The sequence below is a fragment of the Macaca mulatta genome, chromosome X (genome assembly GCF_049350105.2).
Source record: "Macaca mulatta isolate MMU2019108-1 chromosome X, T2T-MMU8v2.0, whole genome shotgun sequence".
Taxonomy (NCBI): Eukaryota; Metazoa; Chordata; class Mammalia; order Primates; family Cercopithecidae; genus Macaca; species Macaca mulatta.
Genome location: NC_133426.1, coordinates 10,744,460 through 10,765,521, shown reverse-complemented (window position 1 = coordinate 10,765,521; position 21,062 = coordinate 10,744,460). Strand labels below are relative to the sequence as shown.

At 39.6% G+C, this 21,062-nt stretch overlaps 1 protein-coding gene across 4 annotated transcripts in view; it reads left to right on the top strand.

Moving 5' to 3' along the window:
• ARHGAP6 (Rho GTPase activating protein 6) overlaps nt 1-21,062 on the top strand; it is a 546,930-nt gene that overhangs the window by 500,063 nt on the left and 25,805 nt on the right. For all 4 annotated transcript variants that reach the window (XM_001094565.4, XM_015126934.3, XM_077989702.1 and 1 more), the window contains exons 7-9: nt 2,333-2,483; nt 3,532-3,680; nt 12,115-12,294. In XM_001094565.4, the coding sequence (XP_001094565.3) occupies nt 2,333-2,483; nt 3,532-3,680; nt 12,115-12,294 (480 nt within the window). The remainder of the gene's footprint in view (nt 1-2,332; nt 2,484-3,531; nt 3,681-12,114; nt 12,295-21,062) is intronic.

Genomic DNA, 21,062 nt, shown 5'->3' with positions numbered 1-21,062 from the left:
GGATCAAACACTTGAAAGCAAAACGTCTGGATGTATCTGTGCCATGTGCAGCCAAACAAAACTAATTTATAAACATCTTATTGAAAATTGCAAAAGCAGGAAATTCAGAGTGACCAATCAATAAATGATAAAAAATTGCATGTAGCACCCATTTTTACTAAAATGTGATATGAAAAATGCCATTAACATTCCCTTCACATAAGATGCTATTTTTATAGCTTTACTTTATCAAAAATAAATAATTCTTATGAAGTTTCCATAGAACCATTGACCCCCAGTTTGCTTTTCACATAGGGACTGTGCTCCTTTGTTTCCTTCAGCCCTGTGCAACATTCCTGCAACTGAAGTTTGATATTAGACCTTCAACAATAGGTTCCTGTGATGAGGCAGGTATTTGTGTTCGTGATGGCTTCATAAAAGGCAAACCATCCTTTGGGAAAAGAGTTCATTTGTTGGTGAAGGAAAATTAAAGCATTATTTTCTTCCTGTTGTTTTCAATGGAAGGAAATAAGGAACTCAGCAACTCAAAAATGAATTCAAATGAAAACAAATTTTAGTTGGAAGAAGCTGAAGAAATGATATTTGTTCATATTATTGAAAGTAATTGAAATAAATACTTCATCTATCTTTTTTTGTCAAGACAAAAAAGGCTTTCAATGGAAATATGTTTTCTGATTGGTTGGTTGGTTTTTATTCTTAATAGTCACACAAGAAACAACATTAAATGGATCAACATTTAATGTTTCATAACAGAACTTGCAGGAAGATAGTATGGTAATATTTCATAGGCCTCTCACCTGTGCAGGATTGCAGAATATTTTTACAAATATTATCTCATTGAATCTGCCAACCGCTGTGACAGTAGCCTCTTTGACCCACTTCTGTCAAGGCTTAGAGAGATTAAGAAACATAATTCAAGATTACACAATTTAACCAGTCACCATTAACTTCATAGGCCAAGCTCTTTGCATGTTCCATTCTTTCTGCCTGCATGTATGGTCGGAAAAGAAGCATGGTGTGTTTGAATGATCACAAGTTGGAGGAGTGCCAGTGGAAGCCTTCTTTGTTTTGGCTGCCTGACACACGCTGATGGCGTGTTGTCTGGAATCAATGAGTAGTTCAGGACAGTGATGGGTATTCATTCTCATCAGGTGGACAGGTAGCGAGTGCCAGAAATTACTCATCAGTTATATCTGGATCCATTAAAGGGGAAACCTTTGCATGGAGTTGTATTTAAGGATTACCCAATAAAAATATAATCAGTGTTTACTTAGAAGTAGATTTCAAGTATGAAATATGCCCTAACTCACTCATCATTTTACTTTATTATATAACCCCTTATGCACCCTGCACTTTTTCCTTAGATCACTAACCACAATGTTAAGAGTGAATTATTTGTGGGATTACCTGCTTATCACCTTGTTTCTCTAGATGGACTTTGCCTCTTTATTCACTAGTGTATTTTGTGGGCTTGTAACAGGGTCTGACACAGGAAATGTGTAGTAATCTTTGTTGAATTAATGGATGGATGAAAGATTGAAAAACAAATAAACTCTTAGAGAAGTTTGTTGCATAGTGTAGGTTTATGAACTTACATAATTATTTCTACAGCAGAGAACAATGCATAAGAAAAGTTGAGATGCTACAGATAAAAGTAGGGTGTGGAGTTATTACTCTCTTGCCACTGTGTTTTCTTGCTGCTGTAAGTGATAATAGACCTAATATAATGATTAAGGCAGGAAATCCTTCTGGTAATTGTTAATAAGACTACTTTGACAAATCTAAGACAGCTTTTATTTAGTTATTGTCATCTTTTAAGTCTTAGTCATAAATCTCTTATCAGGGCTCTTAATTTCATTTGTGCAGGAAAAAAAATCTCTTTGCTTTCTTGCTGAGTGATTCAGTAAAATATCAACATTCAAACATGGCAGAATTGGTGACACACAGAAACGCTGTGTAATAGATTAATTCCTCCCTCCCACATTTATAGTTGACCTAAATTGTCTTCCACCTCTTAGGTGTTCCTCCTAACCTGGTTGTCATTACTAAGCCATTCTGCATACATCATTAACAATAAATCCACAGATAGTTTTATTTAGTGCTTAAATATATATACATATATACACATATACACACATATACACATATATATATATTCGTAACTGGACTGTGTAAACTCAGCAGATCAAGGTGAGGATGTTGTTTGCTTCTCCTTCTTGGGGTCTGTGCAGACTTAACTCCAGATACTACATGTCACAGCACTTCTTTTGCTGGGCACTACACATTGAGATATGGTGTTACGTGACTGCCACTCGAACCGTTGTTTTTCCAGTTACGTGAGGAATTTGACCGTGGGATTGATGTCTCTCTGGAGGAGGAGCACAGTGTTCATGATGTGGCAGCCTTGCTCAAAGAGTTCCTGAGGGACATGCCGGACCCCCTTCTCACCAGGGAGCTGTACACAGCTTTCATCAACACTCTCTGTGCGTAATACAGTCATATGTGGGAAAGTGGCCCTGGAATACTAAGATGTCCAACTCATTCATCATAACTTTATGCATATCTTTCCTGATAATTTTTTGTCCTTATTTATCAATCTCTAAAGAGTGAGCTATTTGGGGGAATTTCTCAGATTTACCCTGGGAATAATTAGCAAGAAGAAAGTTGCAGTAAAACAAATGGAAATAACCAAGAAGAATTTGAGATACTTTCAAATGACCCAAGAAAAGTAGAAAGTGCTATGAGTTAGTGCTTAGAGTACCAACAAGAGTTCACATTGAGTCTGTGCCTAAAAATGAGCTTGTGTTTCTAGTGTGAAGAAGGAGGGAACTATGGGAACCCAGAGTGAGAAAGGAGGAAAGCAACATTCCAGGGGAAGCAAGATGTCATAGCCCAGGGCCAGGGTTTTCAACATAGCTGCTTCTGGGCTGTAGCTACAGATCCTATGAAGAAGAAAAAAAAGGAGGAGGTAGAGGAGAGATAGGCCAAACCTGGGTCAGCCTCCATACGTTTCTTCCTCCAATGCTACAATTCCAATAGGATCACAACAGAGAGAGAATACATTGTCTTTGCTGTATCATGGTTATTGCCAACAAAATATCTGTCTCTTGTGAATTGCTCAACAGAAAAGAGCCTTAAATTCATTATAAACAAATTTCAGAATGTTCACCAATTTTCAGCCATTGTTAATAAATATTTACCAAAAATGGAAGACTGGAATCCTTAAACTAGGTGATGAGTAATGCCAGGGAAGGGGGGAGAAGAAAGTAAGGGAAATTGAGTTACCTTTTATTTTAACCTGGATTACAGTTATTTTTCTAGATATTACACTTCTCCAGGTCTAATTTGGCTTTATATATTTCATAGAATCTTGCTGGTAAATTGCTAAAGCAATGGGCAAATGAGTGAAGGCATGAAATGGGACTTGCCTTGATAATCCCTTTCTTAAGACAATTGAGAGGAGGCCTTTCCTCTGTGCCTGAATGGTATGGGCTCCCCTTTTATTTGAGTACCTCTTTTTGCCTTGCTTAGTATTGGAGCCAGAGGAACAGCTGGGCACCTTGCAGCTCCTCATATACCTTCTACCTCCCTGCAATTGTGACACCCTCCACCGCCTCCTACAGTTCCTCTCCATCGTTGCCAGGCATGCCGATGACAACATCAGCAAAGACGGGCAAGAGGTAAGACGCCTTTGCTGCCATAGACACTGTGACTCTTCCTCTCCCCTATTTTAAAAGGGCATACCACCAAAATGGCCAAACATTTTGCCTGGAGGTAATGACATCTCCCCTTCTCCAACCTAGCTGTCTCTGTAGGAAGAGACTAATGCAGGGCCTTCTCTGGAGGGACAGTTCCTAAGAGTGCATGGGCCATGAGTCTCCTTATAAGTTTCGAGTATACTTCCAAATGAGGCTGTCATTTTCCATGATGAGGCTTTACTCAAGACTGGACTTCCATTAGTAAAGAAGAAAAACAATGCACTACAGAAGTGCTTGCAACCATGTAAAAGTAGAATGATGGGGGTGGGAGGAGATTGTTATCCTTGTAATTGATTTACCTGCTGCTATAACTGGAAGCCCAAATATGATGTCACCTCTTTATTTTTCCAGTTTGTCCCGGGAGCTCCCATCTGTACTAAGAGCAAGAAGTCTAGTATCTCCCTTTTGAGGGATCCTTTCCTTTCTTAAACCTTCCCCCAAAAACAGGGACTTGCTCAATGCAAGGGACGGTCAGTTCTGCTTCCAAACCAGGTGTGGAGGAAACTAGGTCTCATCTGCTGACCATTGCCATTGTGTCTTGATGTCACATGGTATCAACTGCTCAAAGCAGGTTGTACATAGTCCCACAGACTCTTTAGAAATGTTCTTGTTGGATCTGATCCCCAGTCAGGCCCCAGTGTGCCCCCCCACCAAATCTAAGATCTTGGGTTCTGGTTCTCTTTGGTTACACTCATATTTCAAGATTTTTTTTTGTTGTTTCACCCTCGGAGAAATGAGATGCTGGCTTCAATTTTAAGTTGCTTACTAATAGCCAACCTATTTAATCTTCACCTTAACAAGAGACACCCCCTTCCCTCTTTGATACCACGCAGTTATACCTCTCCCTGACCTCGGATGCCTCAGGAGATTTTAGACTCTTTAATAAGCTAACATGCACTGTAAATTAACAAGGGGCCAGAGGCATTCCAAACTTACTTAACCACAGGAACTTTTTTGTAAATCCTTGTAAAACAAAGCTCAGCTGCACTGTGGCTTCAATTCTGTGTTTGTCAAATTTCTTTCCCAAAGAACGTGGTTATAACGAGAACACTTGGACACAGGAAGGGGAACATCACACACCGGGGCCTGTCGTGGGGTGGGGGGAGGGGAGAGGGATAACATTAGGAGATATACCTAATGTAAATGATGAGTTAATGGGTGCAGCACACCAACATGGCACATGTATACATATGTAACAAACCTGCACGTTGTGCACATGTACCCTAGAACTTAAAGTATAATAAAAAATAACTAAATAAATAAATAAATAACGTGGTTATATATAATTTTTTCACTCTAATCCAGAAAGGCAATTCTGCATTTCTTCTTGTCCCCCTCCTTATGGGTGTGAGAATGGAACTCTCCTGACTTAGCCATTTATCTCTATAGAAGTTATAATTAGTGAAGCCCCAGATGGCTTCAGGTTTCATAATATGGCACTGACACCTTATTTCAGCATACACAGCTCTTTGATGGGCATACTATAATTCTCATAATTGTTAAGTAGTTTTATTACTCATTTGGATGCCAGCCTTTATCAACTACAGTTATAACAGAAGCTGTAAGCATTATCTGCCTAATTGCTTGGGGAAAGCAGAGCTCTGTGTTTAAAGGTACTTCAGTCACTTCTCTGACATTTCTTAAGTACTATGTGAGAAGGAGAAAATTGGGTCTCAGGTAATTAAGAAGGCATTGAAGAAAGCAAAATGTCCAATTGAACTCATTATTGCCCTTTTAGAATCATTTTCAGACATTCTTTCCATTCAAATGCTGAACAAATCTCCCTTGCCTATGCCAAAAAGAAGAAAATATTCTTGGATAGGTGTAAATGAAACAGTATGCTGGAATATTAGCTACAATTTATGTCTCTCCTTCCATGAGCTGGCTTTGTGCTAGGGAATACACACACACACACACACACACACACACACACACACACACACATACATACAAATCCTCTTAACAGGCAAGAGAGAGATCACTGTCTCCATGTTACAGAAGTGAAAACTTAGGGCCGGGGGGCTAAGTAACTTACGTAGCAACCCACAGAGAGCTTCCACTTAAGGTTGTACAAGTGGCATATTAGTGCATTTCACAACTCTAGGGGAGGTGCCATGGACTCCATAGTCACTGTAGATTTGCATAGTTATTAGGACCGTATCCCAGTGGATGATAGAAAAAGATCTTGAAGAAGGGCAATGTCATTATACTGGTTAATGGGTCTGGTTGGTCCCCTTACTAGCAAAGTCCAAGCTGTGTATAGAACCTGAGACAACTAAGAGAAAAGAAAAAGTCTTACTAGCAAAGTCCAAGCTGTGTATAGAACCTGAGCCAGTCTAACAGAATAGGAATTATAAGAAAAAAAACTGTACTGGGGTCTAGGTCAGGGTTTCTCAGCCTCTGCACAATTGATATTTGGAGCTAGGAATTCTTTGTCATGGGGCTGTCCTGTGCATTGTAGGATGTTTAGCAGCATCCCCGGCCTCTACCCAGTAGATGCCAGTAGTAGTACATATCCTCTCCCACCAAGTTGTGACAACCAAAAATATCTCCAAACATTTCCAAGTCTTCCCTCAGGGGAAGGGTTCAAAATCACCCCTGGTTGAGAGTGCTTGATAGCTCTTTAATTCACTGACCATGTGTTGTCGGGAAAATCTATTAACTTTCCTATACCTGGGTCTCCTCATCTGAACTTGAGGAATGAAAATTCTTCAACCAGACTTGAAGAGTGGTTGAGAGACCTAGTTTACTGTAAGGAATATGAAATTATCCTGGTGATGGTGAAGTTGTAGAAGGAAGCCAGGGTTTACAAGGGTTTCTAGACACTCTTGACCTAAACATTGCATCAAAATGAAAGACTAATAGCCAAAGATTAAAGCAGCAGGATAAATATAAGGAAAGCATTGCTTCTGTGAAATCGTTAGCAGTGACAGGAGAGCAGGCAGCTCTCACAGCCATTGTGAACTATAGTAAAGGCTACGGAGCAGTGAAGTACTGAGGGAGACAGTGGGAAATTGGGCCATGTTCATAAGTGCTGAATGCCTCTGTGCAGGGCAGGCGGTTGATTCTTTTAAGCTGTGAATCCTTGGAAGGATTCAACTAATGGGTGATATAATCCATGTTGTAGATTGGCTAGAGACAAGGGGAGAGTGAGTTAGGAGGCTTTTGTATCAATAGTAATATGGACAACAGTAGTTCCTGTTATAAACGTTTCCATGTAAGAACGGCCTTGATGGGGGAGCCAGGCGCGGTGGCTCACACCTGTAATCCCAGCACTCTGGGAGGCCGAGGTGGGCGGATCACGAGGTCAGGAGATCGAGACCATCCTGGCTAACACGGTGAAACCCCCATCTCTACTAAAAAAAATAAAAAAAAAAAATTAGCTGGGCGTGGTGGTGGGCGCCTCTAGTCCCAGCTACTCAGGAGGCTGAGGCAGGAGAATGGCGTGAACCCAGGAGGTGGAACTTGCAGTGAGCCGAGATCATGCCACTGCATTCCAGCCTGAGCAACAGAGCGAGACTCCATCTCAAAAATAAATAAATAAATATAAAAGAATGGCCTTGGGATTTGAACCATGCATGTCCTGAGCATCTACCCTAAGTTCCTTTAAACCAGTGACTATTGCTCAGAGATTTTCTAATGACTGGCCTCAGGATACAATGGCATCTAAGAGGTGGAGGAGGTGAGGACACAAGGTAAATATAGAATTAGGGAATGCACTGCAGAGTCATTGCAGACATTCAGAGAAGTGATGAGCATGGGCCAGAAAAGTTAGGAATGGCTTCAAGGAGGAGGTTGAATTTAAGATGCATATCAAAGGGTGCGTAGGGATTGAGTACATGGGCCACATAAGCACAGCATTGGGATGGGAGTTAGCCAAACCTCTTCTGTTAGAAGTCATGGGTAGAGGGAGAGGATCAAGAGAAGAGTTATTATTTTTTAGTCGATTTGGCATGAGCAGGTAGAGAATATTGAATGGGCAGACTGGAGTAAAGCTAAATATCAAACTGTAAAATATGGTCAAAACCCAACATTTTTCAACTTCTTCTCTTACCTATTTTTTAGTGTGTATCATCTATTTGTTAGGGTGTTGTTTGGGGGGATTGCAACATAGATGAAACCTGAAGCAGATTGTCAAGAAGCTTGAAAGCTCACACAGGTTCTGCCAGAACCTTTCTGCATAACTTGTCTTTATGAAAGAGAGGAAGAGGAAGGAAAACAGAGTTGGGATGGGGGATGGTCTTAGCTTCCTCATCTACAAAATGAACATAATATTTCCTCTTTGATATGTGCTTAAAATTCAATGCATCATTCACTGGTGAGGTCTTAAAGATGTCTAAAAGAAGGGCATGAGAAAAATTGTTGACCAGTCAATCAGTGCTTTTTTGGGAAAAAATAGCAGTATTTTATTGAATTGTGGTGTTTTGCTATCTTGTGTTTGTTTTGTTTTCTTCTATTTTGTTTAGTTTGCTATTTGCTTTGCTCCTTAGGGAAAAGAGAAATTCCCAAGTGTAAGAAACATTGCATTTCTTCAAGAAAGAATATAGCAGGAACAAAATTGAAACCTTCTGAGCAGTGGTTTTTCAGAGTTCAAGAACCCCCTGGCACTGCATGGAAAATGTGGTGTGAATATGCAGTTGTTTGGTGAGAGTCCATAGCTGGCACTGAGTTCTCAAAGGGTCTATGAGGCAAAAAAGAAGTTACAAATACCATTGTAGGGCCATGATTACTGATCTTTGAGGAGGTACATGCCTCTAGGAAATGGTAGATTGGCTTTGAAACTTAGCAAGACCTGTGTCTCCCCTCACCCTCATCCAGCCCTGTTTTAAAGCTCGTTTTCCCATTTCACCATGCCATGGCTGGGTCTGCCAAGCAACAGGAAACGGGAAGAGATGTAGCAATGGGATGAAGAGGGCAGGGCTGCCTAGAGTGGGGCCACCAGCTTTGCTTCTTGCTATACCATCTCCTGGCTCTGAGCTTTGGGCATCACTTCCCTTGTCTATAAAATAGGGACAACAGCAGCAGCTGCTTCTTAAGCTTATAGTGAGAAAGAATTGCAATGGCCAGTGGAAAGCCCCTAGCCTGGTACCTGTACATACTAGACTTTTAACAGATATGAGCTATTCATATGAAGTTTAGAAATAACCTAGGATGTTCATTTAGTGAAGATAAAAGTTTTCTTGAATTGCTAGCTAAAAATGAAGTAATGGCCTGGCTCGAGGGTACATTGTATTACCTAGATACAACCATATAGTATATATAAAAATATATGCTGAAACACATGGAGAAAAGGTGGATGTTGCCTGGGAGCAAGTCTCCTTTCCATGTTACAAAACAATAAAACACAATAAACCCCAAAAGTGTTAACAAACCCCAAGCAGCTTGGTCTGCAGCTGGAATCTGTGTGCAGTTTTACAGATGGGTTGTATTCCATTCCCAGAATAGCAACAGGAGAAGGAAAGAGCGGAAAGAGAGCTCTAGATTGTTCTTGTATGAAACATTCTTTTAAAAGAAAACAAAATCTTCCATTTGTTAATGTTTTTTTAAAAAATGAGAAAACCCTAATATGACTTTAAAGGGGTAAGGGGAAACACTCCAAATACTTCTGAGTTCTAAAGGGAGGAATCTGAAAATGACATGTATTTGATTTTCACCTTAACCATGAATTTTCAGGAAAAGAAATGAAAAATAAAATGAAAACTTATCAATGAAATACAAAACTTATCAATGAAATAAAGAAAAATGATTGAACGATCCTACATAAAGGGTACTTTCTTTCAAATTGTGTTTATCACATGAAATAATATGCCTTGGTGGCCAATCATTCACCTAAAAACAGCCTTGCCTTCTAAAAATAATACAACTCGTGCACCATGCTGGGATTGTAGGGCAGGGCAGCCACCAACTCGTGACTCCACAGGATGAGAGTGGGGCTCAGAGGGCTTTGTTTCAGCTGTTCATCAGGACTCCTGAATTCTATGCTGGGCACCCAGGTGCTTCTCAAAGGCTGTGTAGATCTTCCCAGGCAAAAGATCCCCACCAAGCAGACACAGTTCCCATACTGATCCTGACACTCAATTGATATTGGCAAGATAAATAAAAATTCATGCAGACCAGTGGTTCTCAACCAGGAGCAATTTTACCCCACAAGGGACATGCGACCATGTCTAGAGATAATTCTGGTTGTCACAACTGTAGGTTGAGGGTAGGGGTGGCTCCTGGCATCTAGTGGGCTGAGGCCAGGGGTGCTGTTCCACATCCTGTGATGCACAGGACAGCCCCCACAGCAAAGAATGATCTGGCCTTACATGTCACTAGCGCCAAGGTAGAGAAACCCTAGCCTAGAGAAACTTACTCAGACTCTCCCATTCACCTGAAAAAAGAGACAAGTAGAAAAAATTCCCAAACCTTTAAAAATGTTCATATTCCTTATTACAACAAGTCAACTTGTAGGAATTTACTCCTAAAAAGTGCTGACCCACGCTCACAAAATGTCTTTTCAAGGGTATTTTTTGTACCATTGCTTATAATAACAAAATTCAAGACGACATCAATGCCTATCAGTTGACTGTGGTTAAAACACATCATGGTTTATTCATGCAGTGGGATTCTAGGGGCCAATGAAGACTGAAGACAGGATATTTTCGTAGTGGAAAGATTATTGTAACACACTGTTAAGAGACAGTAAGCAAATTACAAAATAATATATGGATGTGATCCCAGTTTTAAAGAAGAAAATATCAGGTATACATGTATATATGTGCACAGGAAGGCATTGGAATGGCTGATTCTTGGCAGTGGTGAAATTATGGGCATTTTTTCTCCTTTTGCTTACCTGTACTTTCTAATTATTAATATATTGAATATGAGTAATTTTTTATACTTCAAGCTAAAACATAGTTCCCTTTCTTCACCCTGTACTCCCCTTTAGCTCCTCCTATATTTCTTCTTCCTCCTTCTCTGTGATATCTTTTGAAGAAAGTGTCTACATTCACTGTTTCCACTTCTGCAACTGTGGCTCATTCCTGCCACACCACTGACATGACTCTTAGCTGGGACATCAGAACCATCAGAGAGTCCATTCTGGAGGGAAGGGTCACATCTCGATGACCCTCTGCCACAGTTGATAACTCACTTGAAACACCCCTGTTATTTCTTCTTGGACAGAAGTTTCTTTTTTTCTAACTTCTCAACCATTCTTGGCCTCCTTCATCAGCTGCTCCTTAAGGGTGCTGGAGTCTCCAGGAACCCCTTGTCAGCCCTTCATGTTCCTCACTTAACTGTCCTTCCATTTTTTCATTTGTTTAAACACAAGATCCTTACCCTCTGCATTATCCTCCTCACCCTTCACCCCCTCCATAACTCTGGAAGCTGCTCTTCATCCCTACTTCTTCCTTCCTAGTTCAGATACTAGCTGCTGTGGCCTAGACTGTTGTGGTATGTCCCAGGTAGTCCTACTTTCTTGCATCCCCCATCCCCTGTTCCATAGATTGCTCTTCCTGAAATGCAGATTCCATTTCCATTCTACTCTGTTCAGAATCCTCTTGCCCTTAGATCACAATTTGAATTCCTTGGTCTGACACACGAAGATCATCTCACCTGGCCCTTGCCTGTCTTTCCTGCAGAACTCCCTACCACACTGAGCTTCCTGGGGCTCCATGACATATTTTAGATGTTTCTGTCTTTGCATGTGTGGTGCTTTCTCCATTGTAAAGTTACCCCCTACCCAAGATCCTTTGCTTTTCAGCCTGGCAAACTCTTCTTCTTTTGAGAGTTTGTGCAAATGCTTCTGCCTCTGTGGTAGTGACCCTGGGGCCTTCGGAGTTGAGAGCTTTATACTTTGTACTTATTACCTGTAATTGATAGGCTTATTTCCTCCCTAGAATGAGAGCCCTTTAAAATAAGGACTGTGTTGTAATCATGGTTGGAAAAGTTTTAAAATAATTAAAATATATGAAAAATGCCCAGCCTCTGATAGGTGCTGAGTGGATGGATCAGTGGTGAGATTATGGATTGATGGATGGAGAAATGAATAGATGGATGGATGGGTGTCAATATTTCTTAAGTGCAAACAGGATAGAAATTTTATATAGTACCCATTTTACAATAAACGACTTAGAGTTGCAAATTTTTACTCTATATGCTATTGAGATGATCATTGAACTATAAGGTTCAATCCAAGATATGAAAGCAAAAGGAAAATCATGGTGCCCTCCATGGATTCTAATAGAGATGATGGTATCCTTGAAGGATAAAAAAAAAAAAATGTATAATAAAAGGTTTCCTTGATTACTGAATCACCCAGTATTTTGAAGGGCAAACATAACAACAGTCCTTGTGTTCTGTTCTCTCATAGGTCACTGGGAATAAAATGACATCTCTAAACTTAGCCACCATATTTGGACCCAACCTGCTGCACAAGCAGAAGTCATCAGACAAAGAATTCTCAGTCCAGAGTTCAGCCCGGGCTGAGGAGAGCACAGCCATCATCGCTGTGGTGCAAAAGATGATTGAAAATTATGAAGCCCTGTTCATGGTAGGTGGCCCTTCTGTGGCAAGACATCGTAGCAAACTGCCTATTGGTTGCCTCTGGAGGCAGGATGAAATTCTAATAGACCACCCTCTGGGGTGCAGTGCTGCTTACTGAATTCATTGGAAGTCAGGCAGTTTCAGCAGGAGTAGAAATTTGCACAACTATGATGTCATTTCGAGTTTGTGATTCCATGTTTAAACAAACATACCAAATTATAATTTTCATTTTGTTGTCCTCTAAACCATGGTCACATTTTGGAGTCATTTAATTATAAAGCAGTGTCCTTGCTCAAGATGTTAATAAAACCCTTCTTTATGGAATTCTGTGTCCCTCATGAATTCATGTATTCATAAGCATCCTCAGTGGTTTCACCTCCTCCAAGGTCAATCTTGACATTTTACCTCCTACACGAAGCTTCACCTGTCCTTCCTTTGTCATTCCCCTGCCACTTCTCTGTCTCCTGAACTCCATTACTGTCCTTACTGATGTTTATCTTACCCAACATTGTGTATAGTTGTTTATGACCATTTCCCCTAGTAGAGTATAAATGCATTTAAAACAAGGACTGCACCCTTGTTATCTCCTCTCCATATCCTCTGTACACTTTTGGAAAGCCCTCCATCTGGCAGGCACTCAATAAATATTTTTTTGATTTGTATTGAATTACCAGTTCCTGTTTTCCTTCATCAAACTGCATTGCTTGCTACAACTTCCCTTGAAACTTTAAAACAAATGCCAACTCTCTTCTATTTCTGTTCACCACTAATATTGCATGTCAAAATTTACAGGAACCTTCTTCATGTTTTTTCTCCCATTTCTCTTGTCAATTTGCAAACGCTATAAAGTCTGCCTTTTCCACTAGAGCCTTTTGTGGCTCCTTCAACCAAGAATTCTAGTTACTTCTTTTAAATTTCTTTAGTAATTTGTCTACACTTATCAAGTGCTTTGCATTAGATTTATGTCCATGCTTGTCTTATACCAATTATTTTTTGTAAATTTGAGACCCAGTGGTTTAGAATATTTGCCCTCTGTGTCTTACCTACATGATTGTAACGAAGTAATTCAATACTCATTAAACATCAACTCTAGCTTTAGAAATGGGAAAAACAAAAAGATGATGTAATTCTCAAGGTGGTGACCAGAATCATTTGATATGTGAAAGTATTGTTAAAACTGTAGCAGTTTATGCAAGTGTTAATTAATAATTATATTAGTTGGGTAACACGTGCTGCTTCAAATCTCAGTACTTTAACACAGAAATAAATATCACCCTGACATAAAGTTTAATCAGGTGTTAGGTGGACAACCTTCCAGGTGGTGATTTAGGAATCCCAGCTCCTTGTATTTCGAGGCTCTGACATTTTTTAGGGTTTTACAGGCAACCCCAGAAAATTGTCCACTCAAATTTCATTGGCCAGAACTTATGCACAAGCCACACTTAACTTCAAGGGAGGCTTGGAAATGCGTCCTGGTTGGATGCCCAGGAGGAAGAGCAAATGAAAAGTTCACTAAGGTAGAAGGACATCTCCTGTTTGTGTCTTTGAAGCATTGCCCCTGGGTTGCATATGCTAAGCTCTCAAAAAATGTTGAATTAATAATTGATTCTATATAAAATTTACACTTCAGCCTAAATCCTCATAACTACATATTTGGATGAATCAAATATCGGAACTTTTCAACATTTTCATCAAGTTTAAGTCACATATCATCTTGCCAAGTAGTCTTGGCATTACTTCATGTTCTCTGGATTTTTTTTAACAAAATACTTCTCATCAAAGTTAATTCTATTATCTAAGTAAAATTCTCCTTTATATGAAACCACATATCATCGAGCATTTCTTTTCAACTCAGATACCAACAAAACTTTTCCTGGCTTCTTTGAAAATACAGCTGCTGCCATTTTAATTGTGTCATACCTTTTCTTTCCATTTCATGCCACCTGAATTACTAACAACAGTATAAAAACATCAGTATTCTACCTTTTCCAGCTTTTCCCAAATCTGATCTTTGTTTGCCATTCTCTGTAGGGATTGATGTCGACATTCTCTCATATTTTTGGTCTCCAGTTACAATCTTTACTTCTCATAGGGCCTTTCCTGGCCACCTTGTCTAAAATGCACCTCCACCCGCCATCGCACACATACACACACACACACATCATCACTCCCTATTTCCTTTCCCTGCTTTTTCCCCTTAGCACTCACCACTGTTAACACTGGGTTTTACAAATTTCTCGTTTTATGTTCCCTGCTCCCTAGGAATGTAAACTACATGACAGGATGATTTTTTGGGTCCATTTCTATCTGTAGTACTTTCTTTACTGCATTACCCCTGTGCCTGGGACATGGTAGGAACACAATAAATATTGGTTGAATTAATGAATGACTCAATGGTTGTTCTGTGACATATGATTTCCATATTACCGAGCCTTACTCCTTTTACGTATGAAAAGATTTGGGCATGGAGAAATTAAGGATACCTTTCTTGGAGTAAGTTAACCATTAATATAATCATTCTTGATCTCTATAGAAGGATTATAGTAATCATATATTCAGAAAAATAACAGTGCAGTGGGAGGAAGAGGGACACAAATATCTCAAGCCTTGGTCTATGAAAAGAAACTGACTCTGGAACCAGAAAATTTACTATCGTCCTGTCCCTGTTATATATTGGCCACATGACCTCATCTTCCTCTGTTTCTATTTCTTTAGTTATCAAATACTAGATTTGAATGAATAATAGCTAAGATCCCTTCTGGTTCTAAAATCTGCATGGTTCTATGCCCTAGCACTGACTTCCCTTCCTTCCTTTTTTAAAGCACAGAAGAAAATTAATCTCATCACATTTTGGATTCTCTTGGCATATTGGCAGTTCAGAAACTAGTTGGCTACACCAAGGCTGGTGGTTGGTCAGCAAAGCTGATCTGCATGGGTGGACAAAAATGTAATCGTGTATATAGCTATTTTGTTTTGTTTTGTTTGGCTTTTTAAAGAAGTTTTCAGAATTATTATAATTCCAAACAAAGAAGGATGAGCTAGTCAGGGCCTGATGGTTAAAAGTAGTTAGTTATTGTGCAGTTTCACAGTCCTTGGGTTTAGGAGCTTGGAAAGGGAGGTGTCACTTCTATTAGCATTAGAAAGGAAGACTTGTTAGGAAAGGTAGCTGTGAGCTTGTCCTGGAAGGCAGAACAGACCTGGAGGCAGTGATTCCATAAAGTAACTGGTGGAAGGGCTATAGAAGCTCACAGAGGCCTGGCAGGGACCCAAAATTTGTTCTGAGTGTTCTAACGTCCTTCATTTCCTGATGCTGAGACTGCCTCTTTCAAGTGGCCACTCTCTGAGTTAATGGAAAAGGGCAGAAAAGAACCTGGCTTCGTCCTGTAATACAGAAGAGGCACCTAGATGCAGAGGTTGACACACAATTTAAGAGTCTGGCTAGGACAGTCTTTTGCATTGGTTGTTTGCTTTTCAGGTACTGATTTGGAAATCCTTGAGCTGGAAATAGATCATAATAGCAGATATCATGACCACAGGTATCAAAATACGAAGGCAGTAGATTATAATGGTGGTTCTCAAACTTGAGTGTGCAGCAGAGTTGCAAGGAAACTTAGACATTCAGATTCCTAGGATGCACTCCAGAGAGTCAGATTGAGCAGCACTGGGATGGGGCCCAGAAATCTGCACTTTCTAGTGAAGATCTCCACAGAGTTCTGGTAGTTTCCTAACCACACCTTTGGAAACCATATCTTGGGAAACACTGGTATGGTAGAAAGACCATGTGCATTGGAATATGAGCTACCAAAATTCAAATCCCTGCTCAGCCACTTATTTGGTATGTAATCTTGGGCCCCCCCAGTTAATTTCCCTAGCCAAAAGATGAAACAACATGACCTAATTTACAGGATTGTTATAAGAATTAGAAATGACATTTTAAGGCACCTAGAACAGAATTAACATACACTAGGCATTAAAAAAAAGATTTCTGCTATTATTATTACATTAAGGTGATAAGGTGCCTGCTCTATCAAAGCATATTTGGGTGTTTTCTTGGAAATCAAGCCCACTCTGCCCACTGTGTATAACGCTGTGACCTGATCCCACACATACATACTCCTAGGCCCTTACTCTGCTCTTCTTTTTATTCCATAGCATTTATTACCTTTTAACCCACTATATAATTTACTTATTTTTATGCTTATTGAAACCTAATAAAATACAAACCTGATAAAGGCAGAGATTTTTTTTTAATTAAAGTTCTAGGGTACATGTGCATAACGTGCAGGTTTGTTACATATGTATACTTGTGCCATGTTGGTGTGCTGCACCCATCAACTCATCAGCACCCATCAACTCGTCATTTACATCAGGTGAGATTTTTGTTTGTTCTGTTCACTGACATTCACAACAGCTAGAAAGTACATAGCAGAAGATGGGTGCTCAGTAATTATTTGTTGAATAAATACTGCAATTCTGTATTACTAGAAAAAAAATGTATTTTTGATGTTTGGATTTTGTCCAGTGTCCATACTGCTTATATTCCCGTATCTTTAAGTCATGACCCTCCACTTCTGATATCAACACCTATTGAAAAACTGGCTAACATAAAATGATACTCTGTGGGAGCACTGGAAATCAAGGATAAGAATCATGAATATCTAGACAAAGTCATTGGTATTATCCTAACCAGAAAGTTCTCACTGACTAAATCATTGATACATGAATTGTTCTGAGAGTTGTTGCTTCTGTAACTAATATTGGGAATTCCAGAGAAAACTCATCATTGCTCTTGGGATTAGTAAGAACTTCAGAGCAAATGGAGAAAACTGTCAGCTTCTTCTAAGGGCTGATATTAAACACTTCTTACTAGGGCTCCTTCTTAGGAGAAGGGCAAGAAAGAGAAGACACCACCCTTGTAAGCTGATGAAAAGTCCGGAGTGCAGTAGAGACGTGGGAAAGCCAGTGTGTTCCCACCCCACTGAGTTGTCAGCCTGAACTGGGGACCAGCTTAGTACACGTGGGAAATTTCAAATGAGCACTACTGGGAGCAAGGGTCAGAGGCTGTGATGAGGATTCCAAGTCAGAAGCCAAACTTTGCTTTGTGTTCTCTTCATTCCCCGATGCAAATCGCATTTTCTTAAAGCCTCTTTGCACGCCAAGTCAAAGAGTCAAGCATTCATCCAGGTCATCAAGCAAGAAACCACCCCTCCCAGTATATCCACATAATTATATATGATTTCCATTTCCTTTTCTATATATCACAAATACCACTGTCTATGTGCCAGGGATGGGCTACTCATTACATACATCATTGGCTTGTTTAAATCTCACTACCATTTCAAGAGGAGTAAGCCAAGTTCATTTGCCCAAGTGATGCAGTGACTAAATTAATTATTTCTACAGCATAATGTAGAAGCTCACAGAGGCCTGGCAGGGACCCAAAATTTGTTCTGAGTGTTCTAACGTCCTTCATTTCCTGATGCTGAGACTGCCTCTTTCAAGTGGCCACTCTCTGAGTTAATGGAAAAGGGCAGAAAAGAACCTGGCTTCGTCCTGTAATACAGAAGAGGCACCTAGATGCAGAGGTTGACACACAATTTAAGAGTCTGGCTAGGACAGTCAGACTTGTGTGAGGAGGAGGCCTCCTCACACAAAAGAAGAGGCACTTTGATGTGGTATCTCAGATATGGAGTCCATTTGTGGAGAAAGAATAAGAAAATATATTTCAGCCAATCTGAAAATGAGGAATGAAGACGTTTAACAGCAGTAATACTGCTGGACTAATAGCACCCCTGATGTTCAGGCCAGCAGATGGCTTCAAGAGCCAGCAAGTGTTCCTGCTATAGCCTGCTCACTTTGGCCCTGTCTGCAAAGACAGAACATGTGTACTGTTGGTGTCCCACAAAGGTGGAAGGAAGCAGAAGTAAATTATTCCTGAATCTTTTCCACTTCCTTTAACCTGTTGCCATGGAGCAAAGACTGCTGATTTCTTTCATCTTTGCTTGAATTATCCTCCAACATCATCCCAGGAGCCCTGGACTCTTCCACTGTATTTGTTCACTAATGTACCTAAATTGCCAAAACATGCTGCCTGGCATGTATCAAGCACTTGAGAAATATTTGCCAAATGTAATGCATCTTGACCCTCCTGTGCACCCAGATCCCCTTAAATTATTAAACCACCTGTCACCACAGAGCCACGCCAAAGGTTCTAAGCTGGGCCTGTCCTTGTTTGAGCTTTTGCTCCCATAAACAGCCAAAGTGATTTATTTTAGTGTGTTTGTTAACTACAAAATGCCATCATGATTTCCAGTGATATTTACTTTTGCTGGGTTTTAAATACTAAAGCATCTTTCTTGGTCAAGTGTAAAGTGGTGGATTGGTGTGGAACACCCAGTGACAAGCGCAGTAGGGCTGGGTCCTGGGAATAGCTCTTCGAAAAGCCCTTAATGGTTTATTGTGGTGACTTAGTAAATGGAGAAAACTCATACCATTTTTCTCTCTCAGTGGTTTATGGAATAAACTACCTCATAGCAATCATACCCTAGGCAATAATTCAAGGTTTCATTTTTAATTTGATCGGGTAGATTTTAATTGTGACAGTTTTATTCTTTCATATGTGCAGTGTTTACATTTTTTTCTCTGAAGCTGGAGAGGCCAAAGTTCTTTTGATTTTTTTGGAATAGCATTATGCTTTGAAGGAACTCATTAAAATCTAAGGAGCTGAGTCTCCAGATAAACACGACCATAAATGGTACCCTTAGAAAATATCTAGAATTGTTACATGGTTGACTAAAGCCCAGTAGAGATTTTGATGTGAAACAATGAATTGTAAATGAAGAATCACTTTGAGCTGGGTTTTGTTTCTTCTTTTTAATATGCAGAATTGCTTGATTTTTTAAAAAATGTAATATGTCTTTCACTACCCTTCTCCTTAGTTCCCATTTTGCTATATACAAAAATTCCAGAAGCAGAAAATGAAAACATTGTTTAATTATTGAGCTATCTTTTTCAAAAAGTTTGGGAGTTTTTGCATTGATAAGAAAAATAGTTTGAGAACTTAGAAAAATTCTGATGATAATCAGTTGGGAAAGAAAATTTATTTTCCCACTCTAGAAATGAATAGCAAGAAGACTGTGCTGCAGCATGGTATTGGTACCACTGATAAGTAGATAGAAACATCTAGACAAGGGTAACATAACACATGCAGACCATAATCCTGGGTGATTTTAGATTATTATTTTTTTTAGCCATTTCAGCAACATTCACTGCACATCCATTGGGTAGAAATCACCACCCTAGCTTGTATTCTGAAAGAGCATAAAATTGAGCAAGTGACAGTGTGTAAGTGAATAAGTGGGTGAAGGTCATAGAAGTGCAGGTAAAAGCTTCCAGAGAGGAAAGAGTAGGAAGGCAAAGTTAGAGGAGGAAAATGAGACATCATTTAGGAAACATTTGACTGGCAAGGAGAACAATAGTCAACTGCAAATGGCTTTCGACATCAGCATCTATTATGTGACACAGTAAATATAGGGGGGCACAGTTTCAGCAGCTCGGTAGCACTTTGCTGTCTCTGCTCTGCCATCTTCAGCTGCAAAATGGCTACAGTTGATAACAGCATCTCTTCCAGCCATCATTGCATTAATTAATGAAGAGATGATGTTTCTTATCATGCACCCATTTTCAATAGGGAAGATAACCTTTTCCAGAAGCTCCTATATGCCCCCTTCAGGTACCAGCATGTGCATACATGATCTTGCCCTAGCTTTGAGGGAGGCTAGCTGACAGAAAACTACAAATTTCTGAGCTTGTTTCAGTTCTGGGTAAACAAATCAGATAATCTCTGCCTTCAGGAAACTTACCTTCTAATGATGTGAATGGTGGGAAGATTCAAGGTCTGGCAAAAGGAACTGGAAGGGGGAGGCTACACAGAGTCTGGCTTCAAGACCATTGCAGTTGAAGGGCCAAGAGGCCATAGGCTGTAACTCTAGAAATTCAGAGGGGGATTGGAAGCAGAGACATAGCAAGAGAAAATCCTATAACTGAGTTACCCAAAAGAAATGTTAAGTAAAAGAGAAGAGAGTGCTTCTTCTCTGAAAGCAAATGGATGACTGTTAATAAAAACTAATAATAATTGCAGAACAAATATTGTCCATCTCCATGTTATCTGCTTTTATTTTTTCAAGTGTTTAACTTATTTCATCTATTTCTAATAAAACATTGTATTACTATATCTCTTTGCAATTGGTAATCTATTTTCAATTTTTTTTTTTTTTTTGGCGCTTTTGATTCCCATAACACCCCTATTAAGGAAAATGAATACGCATATGTTTTCAGATGTGGGAACAGAATCCTAAAGAAGGTGATTGATGTGTCTAAGTAATAATTATAAACAGCAGAGCCAAAACTGGATTTCAGGGGCTATTGCCTCAGTCAGATTTTTTTACAGCATCCTAATTCCTAAAAAGTTATGCTTAAGTCAGTGGTCTACCTAGATATTACTTTCTTACTTATTTCAAGCTTCTGTTTCCTATTAGTTTATTCACTTGACTTTTGTTTCTCTAGTAAGTACCTAAATTAATAGAGAAACAAATGTTCATCCAATTTAACTGAGCCAGTAGTTTGACATTTTTATTAAATGTTAGGAAATGAAATGTGCAGTTATAGTCAAAGATTAGAGGAATTATAGGAAAACAGTACTGGGTGCTGTTGTATGAACATTAAAAAAATCAGTTTCAGGCAACATTTCAAATTTCTTACCTCATTTTCCCACTG